Genomic DNA, 19,910 nt, shown 5'->3' with positions numbered 1-19,910 from the left:
TGTGTGCTGTCATCAAACCCAGGCTGCCTCCACCAGTAGGGTTTTTATTTCAGTAGTTTGAGAAACCAGAAATCCAGAACATGAACCTGTTGGAACAGGTAGAGAGGTGGCCACAAAATAGATCTGAGAGCAGGAAGCCCTCTGCTGTGAGGACAGGCTAAGACAGCTGGAGTTGTCCAGCCTGGAGAAGAGAAGCAGGCTGGACCTCTTGACAGCTTCACCATCTGACAGCTGAAACAGGAGAGACTCTGAATCAATCAACCTGATCCAGTTGAGGACATGCCTGCTTACTGCAGATGAACTTTGGAGGTGCCTTCTAGTCCAGACCATTTTATGATTCTATTTCAAGCCTGGTTCAAGCACCCTCAGTCCTTCACCACTGCACCACACTTCCAAAACTACGTCTGCTCTTTTCATACAGAAATCTATAGCTTCCCTGTCACTGAAAACCAACTTTTTTACAGCACTCTGGACTGCACCAAGGTATTCCAGTGCAGGACTACAGAGATACCCACATTGGAAAGCCTGTACTAGTGTCCAGTCCAGGGCCCCTCAATTTAAGGACATTGAGACTCTTGAACGTGTCCAGAGAAGGGCAATGAGGCTGGGGAGGGGTTTGGAGCACAGCCCTGTGAGGAGAGGCTGAGGGAGCTGGGGTTGTTTAGCCTGGAGAAGAGGAGGCTCAGGGGAGACCTTCTTGCTCTCTCCAACTCCCTGAAGGGAGGCTGTAGAGAGGTGGGGGTTGGTCTCTGCTCCCAGGCAACCAGCAACAGAAGAAGACACAGTCTCAAGCTGTGCCAGGGGAGGTTTAGGCTGGAGGTGAGAAAGTTCTTCCCAGAAAGAGTAACTGGCCACTGGAATGTGCTGCCCAGGGAGGTGGAGGAGTCACCATCCCTGGAGGTGTTCAAGAGAGGATTGGATGTGGCACTTGCTGCCATGGTTTAGTTAGTCAGGAGGTGTTGGGCAACAGGTTGGGCTTGATAATCTTTGAGGCCTTTTCCAGCCTTATTATGATTCTATGAACACTGGATTAGCTCACACTGTGTGTGAGGATTATTTGGAGGTGGGGAGCTTTGCAAGTGAGAGGACATTGAAAGCAAACAGTTGAGTGTGAGGCAAATGAAAGCAGAGAGAGAGTAAACCAAGTGAAAATGATCCAATTTTCTACTGATCTGTTCAATGAGTTACAGCAAGTCATTTTTTTCCTTCTGCTATTTATGAGCTTTCCCTCTTTTAAATGTTACCACAGTCACTGTGGTGTAACATGAATTTGTTTATATAACCCCTGAGCTGCACATGCAGACCCAGATGTTATTTCAGAACCACTACACTTGGGGAAGATTTTCTAGAACCTACACATTGAAACTTCATGGAATGATGATTTTTTACCATAACACTAACAGGGCTGAGGGGCACAACAACTCTCCTACCATGAAGAGAGAGCTGTCCAGCTGCAAGGAGCTGTGAGAAATGTGTGGACCTTCATAGAATCAGAATTGTTTCAGTTGGAAGAGACCTTTGAGATCAAGTCCAACTGCTCACCCAGCACTGCCAAATCCACCACTAAGCCATGTCCCTCAGCTCCACATCTGTGTGGCTTTTAAATCCATCCAGGGATGTGGGCTCCACCACTGCCCTGGGCAGCCTATTCCACAGCTTGACAATCCCTTCCATGAAGAAATTTTTCCTAATAACCAACCTAAACCTCCCCTGGTGCAACTTGAGGCCATTTCCTCTTGCCCTACCACTTGTTTCTTGGGAGAAGAGGCCAACTCTCACCTCACTACATCACACAAAGAAAAGCTGAAAAGGCTTCCCAGTGAGAGTGGAGCCAAAGAGATGAACTGCAGTTGACCTCTGGTAGTGTAGCTGACCTTCTAGTTCCACCTGATGTTCAGATGCTTTTGTTTCTCAAGCAGAGAGCAGTTCTTGACACACAGCAGCTTTCAAGCTATTCTTGTTGACCCTCAGAATACTCTCAACCAGAGTAAGTAAAGCAGCAGCACACAGGAGAGTTGTGAAGAAACCCTGAACTCTCCTTCAGCTGGGTGGACTTGAACCTGGCAGCTATTCTCCACTTAGAATTTTGTCCAAATGAGTATAAAACATTTATTGACAGCAACAACAAAGAGAATTTTGTTTGTTTGTTTGTTTGTAAAACCCCAGGAATTAGAAGTGGAAAGTGTCTCTTAAGTCATTTTTTGACCAGCCAGCTGGTTTAAGCTGGGAGCTTAAACAAAGCAGCATTCAGGAAGGCTGAGTTGGGAAGAATCCACACTAGGTTCAGGAGGTGTCATGCCTTATTAGATCACCAAAATAAGCTGTTATTGTCTTCAGTTTGTTGTTGAGAAAATTTTGTTCTATTTCAACTTTCCCTCCTGGGCCTGCTAAGGAAGCCACCTGAAAAACAAAGAACAAAGAGCAAATCAATCGACACACAGGAAAAGAGGCAAACCCCAAACCTTCTGTACACATCAAGTATCACCTAGAATAACATCTGTGGCTCAGTTAATACTAGTGACAATATCCCTTGTCACCTAATGTGGCTGCTCCTCTTGGAGTGTCTCCTTTTACTCAGAGGGGTCAAGGGGCTGGAGCACGAGTCTTGTGAGAAGAGGCTGAGGGAACTGGGTGTGTTTACCCTGGAGAAAAGGAGACTGAGGGGAGACCTTATTGCTCTTTACAACTCCCTGAAAGCAGGCTGAAATCAGGTTGGGGTTGGTCTCAAGCAACAAGTGTTTAGGCAAGAGGAAACAGCCTCAAGTTGTGCCAGGGGAGGTTTAGGTTGGACACAAGGAAAATTTTCTTCCCTGAAAAGGTTGTTGAGCCCTGGAACAGGTGCCCAGAGAGGTGGTGGAGCTCCCATCCCTGGAGGGATTTAAAAGCTGTGTAGCTGTGGTGCTGAGGGACATGGTTTAGTGGTGACCTGGCAGTGCTGGGTTAATGGGTGGACTTGATCTGAAAGGTCTTCTCCAACCAAAACCATTCTAACCCAAATAGAAACAACCCCCAAACCTCAAACAGGCAGGGAAGACTCTCCCAGAATACAGGTACAATGTTTTGTTGCTGCTAAACTAAAAGCAGCAGCCCTTGTGTGCACTGGAGCTGGGCAGTGCTGACAGTGGGAGAGCCTGTCAGGCAGTGCTGGGCACAGCTCTTGTGTTTACAGTCACTGGGGTGAGAAGCTCACCGTTCATGCTCTGCTGGTGAGCCAAGAGCACACCTGTAATGCTTAATGATTACAGACAGACAGCCTTTTGTAGTGGACTTTGCATTTTGGACTGGAGCATGCAATACTCTTTCCTCTCCTCTTCCTAGCAGGATCCCTCTGAGGGACAGCAGCCATACAGGCTGCTGATTTCTCACCAGACAGAAGGGACAGAGCATCACCAAAATTGAGTCCTGACTGCTTTTCCCACCCTTATCATGTCCTCTGAGGGCCTGTGCTGCAATGGTGGTGCCTGCTCCACAGCCAGTTTTGCTCCATTCTGCTGTTTTCCTGCCTGCTGCAAGAGCCCAATTCCTACAGTTCCCTACGCAGGGAAACTTCCAAGGCCAAGTGATCAATGGCTACAAACCTGCTGCAGGTTTGAACTGATCTTTAGATCTGTGCTGTTAGCAGCTAAAACTTGAAGTTCAAACTGCATTATTAACTGCTCTGAACTCCTCTGAGACTTGTCTCTGTAGAGCAGGTTTAAATATAAACTTGCTGAACTTCCTCTATCTTACTGTGAGTAAAAACCCAGGCTGCTATCAAGAGGAAATAGCAGATTAATCTAAATTATACTTTGAACCTTTATTGACTTGCCCAGAAAATTGCCACACTTATCTAAATCAAGCTTCTCAGTTTTGTTTTTTTCCCCCTCCTCTTCTTTTTAACTTGTTTTACTTTCTGCAGAGAAAAAGAAAAGGGTGAGTGGTTTCTTCAGCCTTCACTTTAATGGTAACCGGGGGGGGGGAGGGGGGAAATCTCCATGTTCTTGTCAAAGAGGAACCTGCCACTTAAGTAAAAAAGCAGAAGCTGGCTGACTTATAAATAGCACAAGACTCTGAAACTGGCAAGTGATCAGGAATGCTCATTTTACAACTTGTCTTTTCTTACTTGAAAGCCTAAAAGCAGTTGACATCGTGGGGTGATCCATTTTACCCGCCCCCACCCCCCAGGAAGACATTAAGTTTGTCCTTTTAATTTGGTCATGAACAAAAGCTGGAATGTCCCCACCAAAAAAAAAAACCCTAATAAAGTGTTAAAGGCTTTGCACTTTTTAGCCAGTGAATTGTTGAAGTATCCCAAAATGTGAATTGGATTAGTCAGCTTAAGAGAAGAATAGTGAAATTACTGTCTTGGGAGTTATGTCCTCCACTTTCAGGGCACATTTCTGTCACTAGGATATCTAAGGATGATTAAACCCAAGTGTTTGCTAAATACTTCTCTTCCAAGGCCTAATTGTGGCCTTCCAGTATCTGAAGGGGGCCTACAAGAAGGCTGGGGAGGGACTTCTCAGGATCTCAGGAAGTGATAGGGCTAGGGGGAATGGAATGAAGCTGGAGGTGGGGAGATTCAGGCTGGACTTGAGGAGGAAGTTCTTCACCATGAGAGTGGTGAAGCCCTGGAATGTGTTGTCCAGGGAGGTGGTTGAGGCCCCATTCCTGGAGGTGTTTAAGCCCAGGCTGGATGAGGCTCTGGGCAGCCTGATCTAGTGTGAGGTGTCCCTGCCCATGGCAGGGGGGCTGGAACTGGATGATCCTTGTGGTCCCTTCGAACCCTGACTGATTCTATGGTTCTAAGGCCAAGGAAAGCAAAATGCTTCCTCAGTAACACAACACCTCTGCTGAGAGGTGATGGCCCCAAAGGCCACCCCAGAAGTTACATCCTCCGCGTTAAGCCTCTAAGTGCTGCCTCTGGGATAACCAGGACTAATTTCTAACGACTACTAGAAGTATTTGATAAACCCCACAGTGACAAAAAAAAGCCTGCTGAGCACAAAGATGTGTGCCCTTCAAGGACAAACCCAGCACCACATGCTCCTCAACTCCCCCCACACACAGGGAAGGGGAACACAAATCCTCTGTGACGATGCCTATTTGTAAACTGCTGGAGGCTGCAAATGTAACGACAGAGGAGCTGCCAAGTTTTGCTCAGAAGGGCTCAGTCAACCCTGACAGAGTAAGGAGGGAAACTGCCACACACCAAGCTGCAGAAAGGTGCCAGCTTGGCAGAGGGAGGCCCTCTAAAAATAACAGCAGATTAAGGAACGATGCTTGGAGGAAAACAAAAGCGCTCACCTCTTCTCAGAAGTACCAACACCACCTCCTGCTCCTGCAGTGAACTGCAAGGCTGAGGATGAAAGGCTGCTTCATTTTTTTTAACTGGACCAGTCCAAAAGCTGTTTGTTTTGCATTTTGCTGTGCAAATACGACTCCCTGTTGGCAGCTCTCCTTATCCCAGTCTGCTCTTTAGTCCCAACTGAGGGTGGCAGAGAACGCTGCCTTCGCTGTGTGGGGCAGTTCTGCCTCCCCAGGCAGAGGCAAAGGATGCAGCTTCAGCTAACACCTCCCTGCATCCCTCTCACCTGATCCTTCATCCTTCATTTCAGGCACTGCTGATGCCCACAGCTACAGCCACAAAGCATCAAAAAAGTAGCCAGCAAGTTTGGTCTCAAGTTTAAAGAGGAGACATGAGAAAATAAACCACAGAATGGCTTGAGTTGGAAGGGACCTTGAAGATCATGCAGTTCCAGCCCCCCTGCCATGGGCAGGGACACCTCCCACTCGAGCAGGCTGCTTAGAACCTCATCCAGCCTGGTTTTAAACACTTCCAGGAATAAGGTGTCCACAACTGAAGGGAAACAAACATGGAAGGTTACTTCAGGAGCATGAGTTGCTTAAGATGCCACCTTGCTTTGTTTTCTTTCAAGTGTATTTTTAGTCTGGAAGGTTTTCCTGCTGGCCTTGCAGGGGTTTCTTTATCATACTGAAACTTCTTTGGTAAAGTGACTTCTTATCTGTCCCAGCCTCCAACATAGGTTACTGTGGGTAAAAAGCTCTATGACCATTTTTTCCCTCCTCCGAGAAACTGTGCTAGGGCATGAAAAATATGAGCTGTTTGGCTTAGGAGGCATCACACAAGGACACTGTGACTCATTTTGCTTTATAGAAGCCTAGCAAAAGGAGGAACCCTCCCCCCTCAGCTAACCTATAGGCAAGAGGAGAACAAAAATCAACCCACTTTAAAAAAAGGCAAGGGCATTCTTTACACAATGTCAAAAAGCTCTCAGGGGGCTGAGGAGTGATCACCTGGCTCTCTACAACACCCTGAAAACAGATTTGAGCAAGGTGGGGTCAGTCTCTTCTCACAAGGAACAAGTGACAGGAGAAGAGGAAATGGCCCTCAAGTTGTGCCAGGGAAGGTTTAGGTTAGGTGTTAGGAAAAAATTACTCCCTGAAAGGGTTGTCAAGCCCTGGAACAGGCTGCCCAGGGAAGTGGTTGAAACATCATCCCTGAAGGGATTTAACAGTCATGTAGATGTGATGCTGAGGGACATGGTTTAGTGGTGACTTGGCAGTGTTAGGTTAATGGTTGGCCCTCATGATCTTAAGGTCTTTTCCAGCCTCAACAATTCAGTGAGTCTATTAATAAACCAATACACTTCTTTTTAATCCATGTGCATGCACACATACAATAATCCCTGATTACTCCACAGCTAGAAATAACATATCTGGCAAGACTGATTCAACCTACACCCACGACAAACTTTGCTAACAAGTACATCCTTGTAAACAAGGAAAATTGATGCTATTGAGGGAAATGTTTCACATTTCTTGTAGCTGCATCAAGCATGTTCCACTGGCTCGCTGCTCCCTCTCGAGGCAGAAGTACTGAAGTTCCTTTTGCACCTAAAGTCAGCAACGTTTGTAGGGGAAGTCAAAGAACTCCAGCTGTCTCTCTAGGAGTAACTCAACACAGAGTACTAAAAGGCTGTGTTTGGAGACATGGTAAGAACTGGGTTTGAAATAAAATCATGTGGAACAAGGTTGGATGTCTTGCCTACCAACAAGGTAATACAAGGTAGAATAGAATAGAATAGAATAGAATAGAATAGAATAGAATAGAATAGAATAGAATAGAATAGAATAGAATAGAATAGACCAGGTTGGAAGAGACCTTCAAGATCATCGCATCCAACCTATCATCCAACACCACCTAATCAACTAACCCATGCAACCAAGCACCCTGTCAAGTCTTCTCCTGAACACCTCCAGTGATGGTGATTCCACCACCTCCCCAGTCAGCCCCTTCCAATGGGCAATCACTCTCTTTGTGTAAAACTTCCTCCTGACCTCCAGCCTGAACCTTCCCTGGCGCAGCCTGAGACTGTGTCCTCTTGTTCTGGTGCTGGCTGCCTGGATGTCTTGCCTACCAACAAGGCAATACAAGGTTTGATGTCTTTCCTACCAACAAGGCAATAAACACTGAGTCCTCTGACACAGCTCAGAGGAGACCTTATTGCTGTCTACAACTACCTGAAGGGAGGTTGTAGCCAGGTGGGGGTTGGTCTCTTCTCCCAGGCAACCACCAACAGAACAAGAGGACACAGTCTCAAGCTGCACCAGGGGAGGTTTAGGCTGGATGTTAGGAAGGAGTTCTTCACAGCAAGAGTGATTTGCCATTGGAATGTGCTGCCCAGGGAGGTGGTGGAGTCACCAATCACTGGAAGTGTTTAAAAGGAGACTGGATGAGGCACTTGGTGCCATGGTTTAGTTGATTAGATGGTGTTGGGTGATAGGTTGGACTTGATGATCTTGAAGGTATTTGCCAACCTGGTTAATTCTCTATTCTATTCCATTCTAAGCTAGGTCAAGACCAGCTACCAACTGCTTCCAGTCCAGCAGCAGGGTGCATATTCTGTATTAGGTGTATGACTGTAAAATGAAGCACCTATTTTCCACTAAATCTGCACCACCTTAACTAAAAATCAAACACTGTTTTTATTGTAAGGTTGTTTCCTCACTGCTGGGCACTTAGATCCATTTCTGCTTGAGATCCACTGTCAGACAAGCAAACTTGCACTGATACACAGACATAATGATCTTAAGTTTGTGCTTATAATAGGGAGCTGAGCTCCTTGTAGTTACCCAACCCGTATCCAGTAACACACCTGGTCAATGTCAGCATTCCGAGGTAGAAAATACACAATGTTGTTGGTGATCTTCTTGGAGAGCCTGAAAATTTCAAATGTAGAAGCCAGTAAAGGAAAAACAAACAAGAATGGGGAGGAAGTAGCTTTATATTGAGTCATTTTGGAAATATGTCCCAAATTCAGTTATCATGCAAGTAAATTATAGCTCATAGAATGGTTTGGGTTGGAAGGGACCTTGAAGATCACCTAGTTCTAACCCACCCTGCCATGGGCAGGGACACCTCCCACCAGCCCAGGTTGCTCAAAGCCTCATCCAGCCTGGCCTTGAACACCTCCAGGGGGGGGCCATCCACTACCTCCCTGGGCTACACGTTCCAGTGTCTCACCACCCTCACTGGAAAGAATTTCTTCCTAATCTCCAGTCTAAATCACCCTTCCTCAAGCTTCAATCATCCTTTCCCTCTCATCCCACCACCACAAGCGCATGTAACCTGTCCCTCCCCAGCTTTCTTGCAGCCCACTTCTCTCCTGAAATGCAGAAATTACTATTGTCTAAATGCAGAAACTCTATTTCACCATTACTGCCCTAGAAAGTAGAACAAACCCCCAGCAAGCCAAGCCTCCAGGTTAAAATCAAGTGTAACTAACCCACATAATTAATTATTACCCATAAACACATAACCCTTGGCTGTTTAATTACTTCAAGGTATTTTAATGTAATAAAAGGTGTTAAAACTGCTGAACTGATGATTTAAATTAAGAAGCTATAACAATTCTCTAAAGGATTTGTTACTTTTGAAGAATAAGTCTCTATGACCTTCATTTTCTCCCCCAATCTAATACAAGTATTTAATTTTAGGTGGTCAAAGCCATAGAGCTGAAGTTAGGGGAAAAGGTCTAATAAATGTGGCACACATCTGGCACTTCAGCTGCTGGCTGTTATCATCCTCTCATAGAACCAGCCAGGATGGAAAAGACCTCAGAGATCATCAAGTCCAACCTATTACCTAATATCTAACACCTCCTGACAACTAAACCATGGCACCAAGTGCCACATCCAATCCCCTCTTGAACACCTCCAGGGATGGTGACTCCACCACCTCCCTGGGCAGCACATCCCAATGGCCAATTACGCTTTCTGGGAAGAACTTTCTCCTCACCTCAAGCCTAAACTTCCCCTGGTGCAGCTTGAGACTGTGTCCTCTTGTTTTGGTGCTGGTTGCCTGGGAGAAGAGACCAACCCCCTCCTGGCTACAACTTCCCTTCAGGTAGTTGTAGAGAGCAGTAAGGTCTCCCCTGAGCCTCCTCTTCTCCAGGCTAAACAACCCCAGCTCCCTCAGCCTCTCCTCATAGGGCTTGTGCTGGAGACCTCTCACCAGCCTCATTGCCCTTCTGTCAGCCACCTGGACACACAAAGCCCATGTCAAGAGAAGAAGGAAGAGAGGAAAACACCTGACCCAAACTGACAAGGTGTCACTTGGAAAGGATATCCATCTGGGCAAATCATGGTCTGGATATCGAAGATTTCAGCAGTGGCATAGTCAGGCCCTCCCCAGGGAGGGCTGAGGAACACAACATCTGCCTGCAGGTCAGCAGCCAGCAGCATGAAGTCTCCACACACAAACTCTATCTGGTCTGCCACGCCGTACACCTCCGCGTTGTTGCGCGCCAGGCTGAGCTTCTCGGGATCGATGTCAATGGCGATCACTGCAGGGCAGAGAGAGCAAACTGCAGGGGGGATGGGAGCTGACAGTGCCACCCCACCACCACAGGGAGGTTTCAGGAAGGTGTTCTTCTGCAGAGTGTAGAGTTGGATCTCTAATTTCTTTTTGTGTGGTGACTACTTCAGCTTTGTTGGTCACGGTAGACATGAAGCTACAGCTCCTCAGATGGGAAGGAGCTCCAAGAGCAGAGGTTCCACCATGAGCAGAATCACCAAGGGACGCCATGCAGTCAAGGCTGGGAAAGTTTAGTTGTTAAAATCATAGCAATCATTTTGGTTGGACAAGACCTCTAAGATCACCAAGTCCAACCATCAACCCAACACCACCAGGGCCATTAAACCCTGTCCCAAAGTGCCCTGGCCATGCATTTCTTGAACGCCTCCAGGTACAATGACTCCACCACTGCCCTGGACAACCTATTCCAGTGCCTGAACAAAATCTTTAGGGAAAACAGAAATAAAGACTGAAGAAACAAAATACTGTGCTGTGTACACCACCTGCTTACCTCTTTTGGAGGTCAAGGCAAACTGAATGGCATTTCCTCCAACCCCACAGAACGCATCCACTATGACATCGCAGTTGAACGAGCGACTGACACGGACAGCAATATGCTCAGCTATCTTCTCAGGGGTTACAGAAAACCAACCCTCTGCAAAGGCAAAAGAAGGAGGGTTTTTTTTTTCCACCTCTCATTTCAAAGTCATTGAAATTAAAAACAAACAACCAGCTCCCCCTCCTCCAGTTGTAGGTTTAGCACTAATCCCAGCAGTTTCGGCTTACGCGTTTGACCAGGAAGCGCAGGCTTTGAAGACGATAAACTCTGGTCTGTCCAGTGATTTGCTAAGCAAACAAAGTCTCACTGAAGCAAACAGATATGCCTGAATCTCAATAAATGCTTTGTTGAGTTTGGTGCTGAGGATTCTGCCTTATCAAGGACAAGTCCACTGGGACAGCTCTGAAAAGCAGGATCATGCCCTTTAACAAATAAAAGCAGGAATATGCCCAACAGGTTATTTTCTTTACAGTGATGGCTGGTCTGACAAATCATCTTATGTACTTGGGTGGGAGATGATTAGAAGTGAAAGGCTTACAAAACAAACAAACCCAAGATACTAAGAAGAATTAGTAATCCTAATTCCTCCTTTACTTATAAATGTGTGATTTGGAAATGGTTTCCATGCAAATGTGTCTGATGAAAGTCAGAATAACAGGGAACAAAACTGAGGGAGAGTAGATTTAGGATTTAGACTGGATCCTAGGAAGAAGTTCTTCAGTATGAGGGTGGTGAGACTCTAGAATATGCTGCTCAGGGAATTTGTGGTTGTCTCCTTCCTGGGGGTGCTCAAGGCCAGGTTGGATGAGGCCTTGTGCAGCCAGAGTCTAGTTGAGAGGTGTCCCTGCCCATGGGGAGGAGGTTGGAGTAGATGACCTCTGAGGTCCTTTCCAACCGAAGCCATTCTGTGATTCTAGAGCCATCAGCATAATTGGAAGTTTCCCAAAATTAGTTAATAAGATATAGAAAGTGTCCTTGATTTTCTGAAAAAGCCCTAACCAAGCATGATGTGGGCAAAGTACCTTCAGCAAACATCTGATTCATGCAGGCAGGGGTGGCCCAGGCTAGAGCCTCTACTGAAGTCGAAGACTTGTTTGCCTGCCTGCTGGGGGATGGAATTTATCCAGAGATGCAAACACACACTCAGTAATGCTCCTTTTATAAGCAAATTAGTAATAAACTGGGAGAAGGGCCATGGTTTGGATAAATCTTATACCTCCAAGCCAGCACTCTCTGCACTCAACACACCTCTGTCTAGTTTAATTCCCTCATCGAAGCGGGAGAACAGTCGGTAGCGTTGTGCCCAGTACTTGGCCAGCTCTGGATCAGCAGCAATCTCAGCAGGGATAGCTCCCAGCCCATTCTTTTTCTTTCTTCTCCTCCTTTTCTCTTTCTTCTTTGCAGGAACTTTTTCATCTACAGCTGGAAGACACTACAAAAGTTCACAATCACTGCTCTTGCAGGCTAGGAACGGTGAGAATTAAGATGTAAGAGGCTCATGTTCACCCACACAGCTAAGTGTCCTTTATTACTGTTTGTAACATCATGCAGCAGAATAGTGGGCTAAGAGAAAAAAGAGCACCCTGTATTTCAAGGGAAGAGTGTCAGACTCCTAAAAATCCTAACACTTCACCCATTGTTTAAGAGCCTTAGTAGCCAAACCATCACCTTCAACTGATGGCAGTAATCTCTGCACAGTGAGCAAATGAGAGGGTTGAAGACCAATTTAATAAGGAGTAAGAACCAATCTAGGCAAGAGCTTTGCAGTAGAAATCCAACAAATTAACTGCTGTAGGAAGGACTAAACTGTATGTAGAAACCTGAATAATCCTGGTTTCTTTGTTTAAATAGAAAAGTTCATATTTTCCCCCAGGAACATTTTAGCACTACGTGCTTCCCCAAGCTCACCAATGTGCATCCTGGAACTCTAAACCTGCATCTACCTGAAGTTAACCATCCTCATCCTTGCAGGGGAAAAAAAGAGGTGCAAATCTGAGACCTGTTTGATCACATCTAGGATCAACAATGGCTGTTTATCTACAGGGAAATAGTTTAAATATTAAAGATCTAGGATTCTGGTGCTTCAAGAACAAGTTACTTTCACTACCTCAGCTCTCAACCAGCCTCATTCCCCCTTGGAGCTAACAAGTCTCTTTGAATAACCTGAATAAATAAAGACCACACCCAGTGCTGTACTTTGGGAAGGCAGCATTAAATCTGCTGCCAATTAATTCCCAGTTTGTAGGAAACTGATATACCTTGGCTGATGTCCTCTGTCTCTGCCCGTAGGTAGTCAGGAATATCCAGAGCGAGCAGCTGCCTCCCACAGCTCTTCTCCTGCTTCCCCACACCCTGCTCATCATCAGAGCCGCTCACTGCCATGGTCTGTGCTTCCTCTTCAAGGTGACTGCCCCCAGTTTCTGTGAAGACTGCACTGGAAGAAGGTGGCTTTTGGTTTTGAGTGTTCAGTGTCACGGTCTGGGCAGCAGTAACACTTTCCTGGTCCTCTGAGTCGCTGCTGGAGGATGATGCTTTTGCTTTATCCTCTGGAGATGCTGTCTGGGATGTGGTTTTCTCCTCAAGTTTATTAACCAGCTTTAGGAAGTTTTCCACCTGCAGTTGTCAAATATCACAGGTGATTAGATGGTGCTGTTAACCAGCAAATTGCCAGGGTACCTTATATATGGATCTTAGGAAGTTCTTCAGCATGACGGTGGTGAGACTGCAATAGGTTGCCCAGGGAGGTTGTGGATGCCTCCTCCCTGAGGCTGTTCAAGGCCAGGCTGGTGGAGACCTTGAGGAGCTGAGTCTAGCTGAGACATGTCCCTGCCCATGGCAGGGAGGTTGGAGTAGATGGTCTCTAAGGTCCCTTCCAAGCTAGGCCATTCTATGATTCTATGAAATTCCCAGGAACATGAAGTTACTTGAAATGAATTAACCTCCACAAACATTTTTCTCCCACTGATGAAATTCCAGCACATGCAATTTAAAATCAGGATACTTTTAATAACTTTAACCCCCCACCTCCCACCCCTCTGAAAAAATGATGTTAAGAATGACTTTCACACAGCATCACCATTAAGCTCACATTCCTCTTAATAGATCCACCACAGTCCAACAACAAGGATCCATCAAATCCATGAATTACAGCAAACACTAACATTTAGCCCTACCTTCTTCAAAGTTTTAGGTTTCTTGCTGCAGGACATTTCAGACTCCTCTGTGAAGAAGATGTGTGTGTTTTTGCTCCTCCTCGGCTTACGCATATCCAGGAACTTGGACTTGAGTTTTGCCTTCTTCTCCAAGTACTGCACACTTCGGTGGCTGAAAGCTGGAATTCCACCATACCTGAAATAAAACAAACAAACAAAGAGATCAATTAAAGGTACCTGGTTGATTCCTACTTTGGAAGCTTTAACGTGAATGCTGATGTTTTGGCCAGCAGGAGCAGGGAAGTAATTCTACCACTGTACTCAGCACTGGTTAGGCCACACCTTGAGTCCTGTGTCCAGTTCTGGGCCCCTCAGTTTAGGAAGGAGGTTGAGTTGCTGGAAGGTGTCCAGAGAAGGGCAACAAAGCTGGGGAGGGGTTTGGAGCACAGCCCTGTGAGGAGAGGCTGAGGGAGCTGGGGTTGCTAAACCTGGAGGAGGCTCAGAGGAGACCTTATTGGTGTCTACAACTACCTGAAGGGAGGTTGTAGCCAGGTCGGGGCTGGTCTCTTCTCCCAGGCAACCAGCACCAGAACAAGAGGACACAGTCTCAAGCTGCACCAGGCGAGGTTTAGGCTGGATGTTAGGAAGAAATTAGTCACAGAAAGAGAGATTGGCTATTGGAATGTGCTGCCCAGGGAGGTGGTGGAGTCACCATCACTGGAAGTGTTTAAGAGGAGACTGGATGAGGCACTTGGTGCCATGGTTTAGTTGATCAGATGGTGTTGGGTGATAGGTTGGACTTGATGATCTCTGTGGTCTTTTCCAACCTGGTTAGTTCTACTCTATCTAGACAATGCTATTTGTTTATGAGACATTTGCTCCACTCTTAAAATGTGTCACTGGGTGTAGCTGAAAACTTTGAAATATTTTTTCATTTGAAAGAGTTTAGGTTTTTAGAAGTGGGCTTTTTTCCCCCCTAATAAGTGTATTACTTCAGGTGGAAATAATTTCCCTGAAAAACAGGAAGGGACAAAAATATCTTGGTTAGTATAATACAAACAAAATTTTGGTGGCTATAAAGAACCTCCAAACCAGCTACACACCTATATATATATATATATATATATATATATATATATATATATGTATATATATATATATATATATATATATACACACACCTTGCTGAAGCACTAGACCTAACATGTAGCCCACCTGTGCCCTGTGATGTTAATTCTACAGCCCTGACTACCATATCTTTAGGTTGTACCACCAAACATGAAACCTCACTGGTCAGCACCCTGGCAACACTTCATTAGCATGGCAACATTTTACAAGTGTCCAGCAGCCTCATTCCAATATGAAATAATTATGATCCAAGCTCACAGGACTCCAAGCTGAGAGGACCACTCATTGCCAGAGCCTTTGCACCCAAACTGAAGTAGGTGACCAGGCATTTCACATTTACCCAGCTGCATGTCCCCTAGGAGTTAAGCTTCTCATTCAAAGCACTTCTTTTGTTAACTCTCTGTAACTCATCTCCCTCTAGCCAAAGGATGACAGTTTTACTCAGAAGGCAAATTTGGGGAACATATCCCAAAGTTTTAACAAAATGGGAAGGAGATGAAAGGCCTATCTGAAGAGTAACAAGGGAGCTGACTTGCCACAAGGAAAACCCAAAGTCTTTGTAGGAAATTACTTTTGTCCTGTGCCACACTTGAAACCCAAAATAGAGCAGGTTTCCTCAGGATCTTCCACTGGGTTCTCATCCACATCCAGTTCATGGCTGGGAAAAAAATGCAGATGACAAAGTTACTTACTGTATAAACTTCTCTCATTTTACAGACGCATCACTAAGAAACTCATGCACTGAAAACATTTCATTGTGGGCTTTAGTAAGTTCTTCCACACACTGCTGAAACCAAACAAGGCAGAAGGACCTCTTAAAGCATTTAATATCAAAGTCCTCCATGCATCTGATGGAAGATTTTGTTCATCCTATTTCCAAATTACCTTCATCACCTCTCATATTTAGAGGACACAGCCTCAAGCTGCACCAGGGAAGTTTAGGCTCAAGGTGAGGAGAAACTTCTCCACAGAAAGAATAATTGGCCAGTGGAATGAGCTGCTCAGGGAGTCACCATCCCTGGAGGTGTTCAAAAAAGCACTGGCCATGGCACTTGAAGCCATGATTTTGTTGTCATGAGGTGTCAGGTATTAGGTGATAGGTTGGACTTGATGATCTCTGAGGTCTTTTCCAGCCTAGTTGATTCTATGTTATCTACAGTAGTCTCTATCATTAATGCCATGGCGGCAGCAAAGTATTAGAACAGAATCAAAGCTACATGATTAGCAGATAACAATTCCATCCCAGAGGCTACACCTTGTTTGCACAAAGTGAAAAAAGATAAGAAGCATCCACAGCTTGTTGCCAGGTAAAGTGATAAGCAGTGATGAAAGACGATGTGGTTTGGTACTGAAGTTTCACCTCACAATTTCAATCAAAGAGGCTTCTAGACCTTCAGGAAAAAAGCTCAGCTAAATTTCCTGACTTGCCTTCTCTTGACTTTGACCTGTCTGTATTCAGGAGGCTCTTCATCCTCATCTTCATCTCGGTCATGATGCAGCAGTTGTTCTTTGCCATGTGAATCTGAGCCACAGGACCCCTGTGAACCTAAAAAAGGTAGATGAGATCTTATTTTCCTTTTACTTAAAATAGCCCTCCCTCTGTCCACAAAATGCATCTGCAGCTACAGTCAGGCTGTCATACATACCTGAACCTGACAAATAAGGCACAAGTACCAAACACACCTACCTCTACCTGTCTTTGTTTGAAAGGCAACAGATCAGTACCAGCATTAGGCACACTGCAGTTAATATATAGTGTGAAGAACATATTCAACACACAGGTTAGAGAGGAGAGAAACCACCCAGAGAAGCAGAGGGAAGAAAAAGGCATCAAGGATGCAATCATTCCTCAACATCCTTGATTGACTTGTGTAACATAGCACAATGCAGACCTGTCCTTGTGTCTTATACATAACCACCTAAACAATTTCTGGTAGAATCAGTTTTAGCTGGCTTTGTATTACCTGACTGGTTAACACTTTTGTCTTCACAAGATGCACTCCTTTTCCTGGCTCCTCCATCACAGGGCTCCTTCTGGCTTTCACTGTCAGATGAACCACACTCCTGAGGACCTTGGTGGGCTTCTGGTAGAGCTGCACTGCTCTGCTCTGCTTCCTCCAAATTCAGAGTTAAATTACAAATCCCAGAGACGATTTCACTGCTGGGCTCCACACTTGAAGGGACTGTTTCCTCACTTCTGCTGTTAGAAGAAGATAGCTCTAAGCCCAGCACTTCACTGTGTTCAGCCCCTGGGCTAATAACCAAGTCAGTTTTTCCCACAAGAGCCATCTCCTGGGTAATCCCATTTGCTTCCAGGCTGTCACCATGTGCACTCTCAGTAGTCCATCCCTGGCTTGTCCAGTACTGAAATTGTTCCCAGTAATACCAGTACAGTTCACTGTAATGCTGCTCCCACTCTTCCTTGGTGTCTGGACTATTCCAAGGCTCAGAGGCTGTGGTGCCCTCAGACAATGAGAGCTCTTGATGCTTCTCCAGCCAGCTTTGCCAAAGAAGGCCCTTTCCATACTCACTCCAGTATTTCTCCCATGATTCTTTAAGTTCACTGGATAAAGTCTCACTTGCAAGACTTTCTGAACCTTCACAATTCCCTTCACTTACAACCTGAGCTTTGCTGCTCTTCTCACCAGAAAGGGATGGGGTATGACCACAAGCCTGATCCAGGCACTCCTGATGCATTTCACCCTCAGGTTTTTGCTGTAACTGTTTTTTCTTCTTCATTTTCTTTTTCATAATCTTCATGTTGCTTCTCTTTCTACAGGTTTCTGTTGCCTAAAATATAATGGAAAACCACACTTTTTAAGTCCACAGCATAGAAGTAGCCTTTTCTTGTCCTGTCCTCAAGCACATTTCTGTTCCCGTTGTAGCCTTCTCTCCCACTTCAACCATGCTGTTAGCTTCTACCCCACAAAAGGCTGCAGGATTTAATGAGTTTGACAGAGCCCTGCTGCATAACCTTGGCTGACATTTCTGAGGAAATGTGCTGCATGTGGTTACAAGCACAGGAGGAAGCAGCTCAGATACACTTCTATGAGCTGCAGCCTCAAAAAGAACTGAGGAGCAGACATGGTGCTGCATCTGGAACCACAAAGTAAGCAGAATAAATCAAAGAAATAAAGTTTTACCACAAAGTCCCTGTGGGCTGACTGCCCACCAAACTGAAGAGGCAATCCCATACTCTTCATAAGCTCAGCCTCTGAGTCTAGTTCAGCTTCTTCCAAATCAGGAGCACGATTAGCATCCACCTTCAACGTTACATTGGGACAACGGTTCTCCTCCTCAGATCCTTGATCCTCCCCTATCAACAAATTGTATTAAGTGAATCTAATCTGGTCCTGATACCTCAGGGCAACAGCATGGCCTGCAAAATTTAGCAGAAGTGCTTCTTAAGCTTCATTTCTCATTTCTAGTTTTCAGCATAAGCATCCTATTTCCCACACAGCTACTACTAGGACCCAGAATCTAACAGGCAAAACACTGCAGGGGATGTGGCTGGTATGGAGTTAACTTTCCTCATATCAACTCACATGGTCCTGTGTTTTGGATCTGGGACTAAAACAGTGTGGATAACACACTGGTATTTTGACTATTGCTGAGGAGTGCGTGCACAGCCTCAACTTTCTGGTTTCCCCTCCCCCCCAGCAAGTAGGCTACAGTGGGCAAGAAAATGAGAGGGGATACAGATGGGACTCCTGACCCAGACTGGCTGAAGGGATTGTCAATACTCTGTGTGAGGCTCAGCAATAAAGACTGGAGACGTGGCACTCGAAGCCATGGTTCAGTTAGTCATGAGGTGCTGGGTGATAGGTTGGACTTGATCATTTCTGAGGTCTTTTCCAACCTTACTCATTCTACGACTGTACCTTAAATAACCACACATACCTCACTTTTAAGTATAACATCATATTGCACAGTGCATTTTATTACCTCACCTGTACTGTAGTTGTCATCTTTGACATAAAATCCTTTTAAGCCCAGCTTATATAATTTTCGATCTCTGCAAAACAGAAGAGACAGATTGACACAAGCCTTCATTACAGTTAATTATTAGTATTTGTACACTAAATGCAATCATTCAGTGGAACAACCTCCCCAGGAACATGGTAGAGGTTCCATCACTGGAGGTTTCAAGATGCAACTGGACAGGATGATAAATAGCTTCACCTAGGCTCCCTTTCCCCGCAGATGATCTCTTGAAGTTCCTTCCAGCCTGGGAAGGCTGCTGAGTGATTCTAAACACCCGGAACAAAGAATACTATGAAAGGGGTGGCACTGAGGTGCTGTTTTAAGTGGGTGGAATTTAGCGTCTTCAGTCCAAAAGTGCAAACATTCCAGCCCCCACCCAAGGCTGAGGGCACCTGACCTCTGCAGGCACCTCGGCTAAACACCGACTGTGTTAAACACCCAAAGCTCCGGTACCGGCCACTACCTCTTCTAAATCACGCATCCGACAGCCCGTGAGCAGCATCTCTCCGCCTGCCCATCCCTCGCTGAGAACTCCGCTCCTCCTCCCCGGCCCGGGGAGGTTCCAGGTCCCGCCATGCCCCTTAGGGGAAGGGAGAGCAGGACGGGGGTGATCTGGCCGCGGAAGATCAGGACCGCTGCGGGGTAAGCTCCGCACAGCCGCTGCTCCAGCCGGGCACCGGCAGGAACCGACGTTTGGACTCCCTTCCCCCTATAAATGGCATCGCTTGGTAATCAACCTACAGACACCCGTTAGCGCATCTCCTGCTCACCGCCGCCACGGCCCTTCCCGCACCGCTCCCGGCCGCGCCCGGTGCCGAGGCCGCTACTCACTCGACGAAGGCTCGGGTGCAGAGGCAGAGGATGCCGCGGGTCTCCCCCGCCCGCAGCAGCAGCTCCGCCACCAGCTGTCCCCCCGAGTCCTGCACCATCGCTGCCGGGGGACCCACGCCGCGGAACCACTCTGCCGCGGAACCACTCCGCCGCTTCCTTCCGCCGGAACTGCCGAGCGCGCCGAGCCCGCCTCTGAGCCCGCCTCTGAGCCCGCCCGGCTGCTGCCCAGGGGCCGCCTCCAGACCAGCCCAGGCGAAGTGCCTGAGGGTGGCGCCGGACGCGGTGGCGGCTGCGAGATGTTCCCTCAAGGAGCCGCCTCTGCGTTTCAGCTGTCGGCTCAGCTTTGAGCAGCCTGCTCTGCTCTCCAGCCGCAGAGAGGCTTAGTGAATTAGAAGCA

The 19,910-nt window shown here is 46.4% G+C and overlaps 1 protein-coding gene across 5 annotated transcripts; it reads right to left on the bottom strand.

Moving 5' to 3' along the window:
* Positions 1-2,095: 2,095 nt before the first annotated feature.
* TGS1 (trimethylguanosine synthase 1) lies at positions 2,096-19,670 on the bottom strand. Of its 5 annotated transcripts, none has more exons than XM_068166750.1 (13): positions 19,514-19,670; positions 18,649-18,713; positions 17,842-18,014; positions 16,663-17,488; positions 16,127-16,244; positions 15,270-15,356; positions 13,592-13,766; positions 12,677-13,031; positions 11,667-11,840; positions 10,371-10,514; positions 9,632-9,848; positions 8,160-8,238; positions 2,096-2,400 (listed from the first exon to the last, which is right to left on the bottom strand). In XM_068166750.1, the coding sequence occupies exons 1-13, from the start codon at positions 19,609-19,611 to the stop codon at positions 2,284-2,286; spliced, it is 2,628 nt and encodes an 875-aa protein (XP_068022851.1). In that variant the 5' UTR covers positions 19,612-19,670; the 3' UTR covers positions 2,096-2,283. The 5 variants fall into 5 exon arrangements, with proteins under 5 accessions (XP_068022851.1, XP_068022856.1, XP_068022853.1 ...); XM_068166755.1 differs by lacking the exon at positions 19,514-19,670 and adding an exon at positions 19,453-19,471; XM_068166751.1 differs by lacking the exon at positions 2,096-2,400 and adding an exon at positions 2,414-3,892.
* Between the last annotated feature and the right edge of the window lie 240 nt (positions 19,671-19,910).

This window comes from Melanerpes formicivorus, unplaced genomic scaffold (genome assembly GCF_026170545.1).
Source record: "Melanerpes formicivorus ecotype bairdi unplaced genomic scaffold, bMelFor1.0.p_v2 SCAF_105, whole genome shotgun sequence".
Classification (NCBI taxonomy): domain Eukaryota; kingdom Metazoa; phylum Chordata; class Aves; order Piciformes; family Picidae; genus Melanerpes; species Melanerpes formicivorus.
This window is presented reverse-complemented; position numbering and strand designations above follow the sequence as displayed.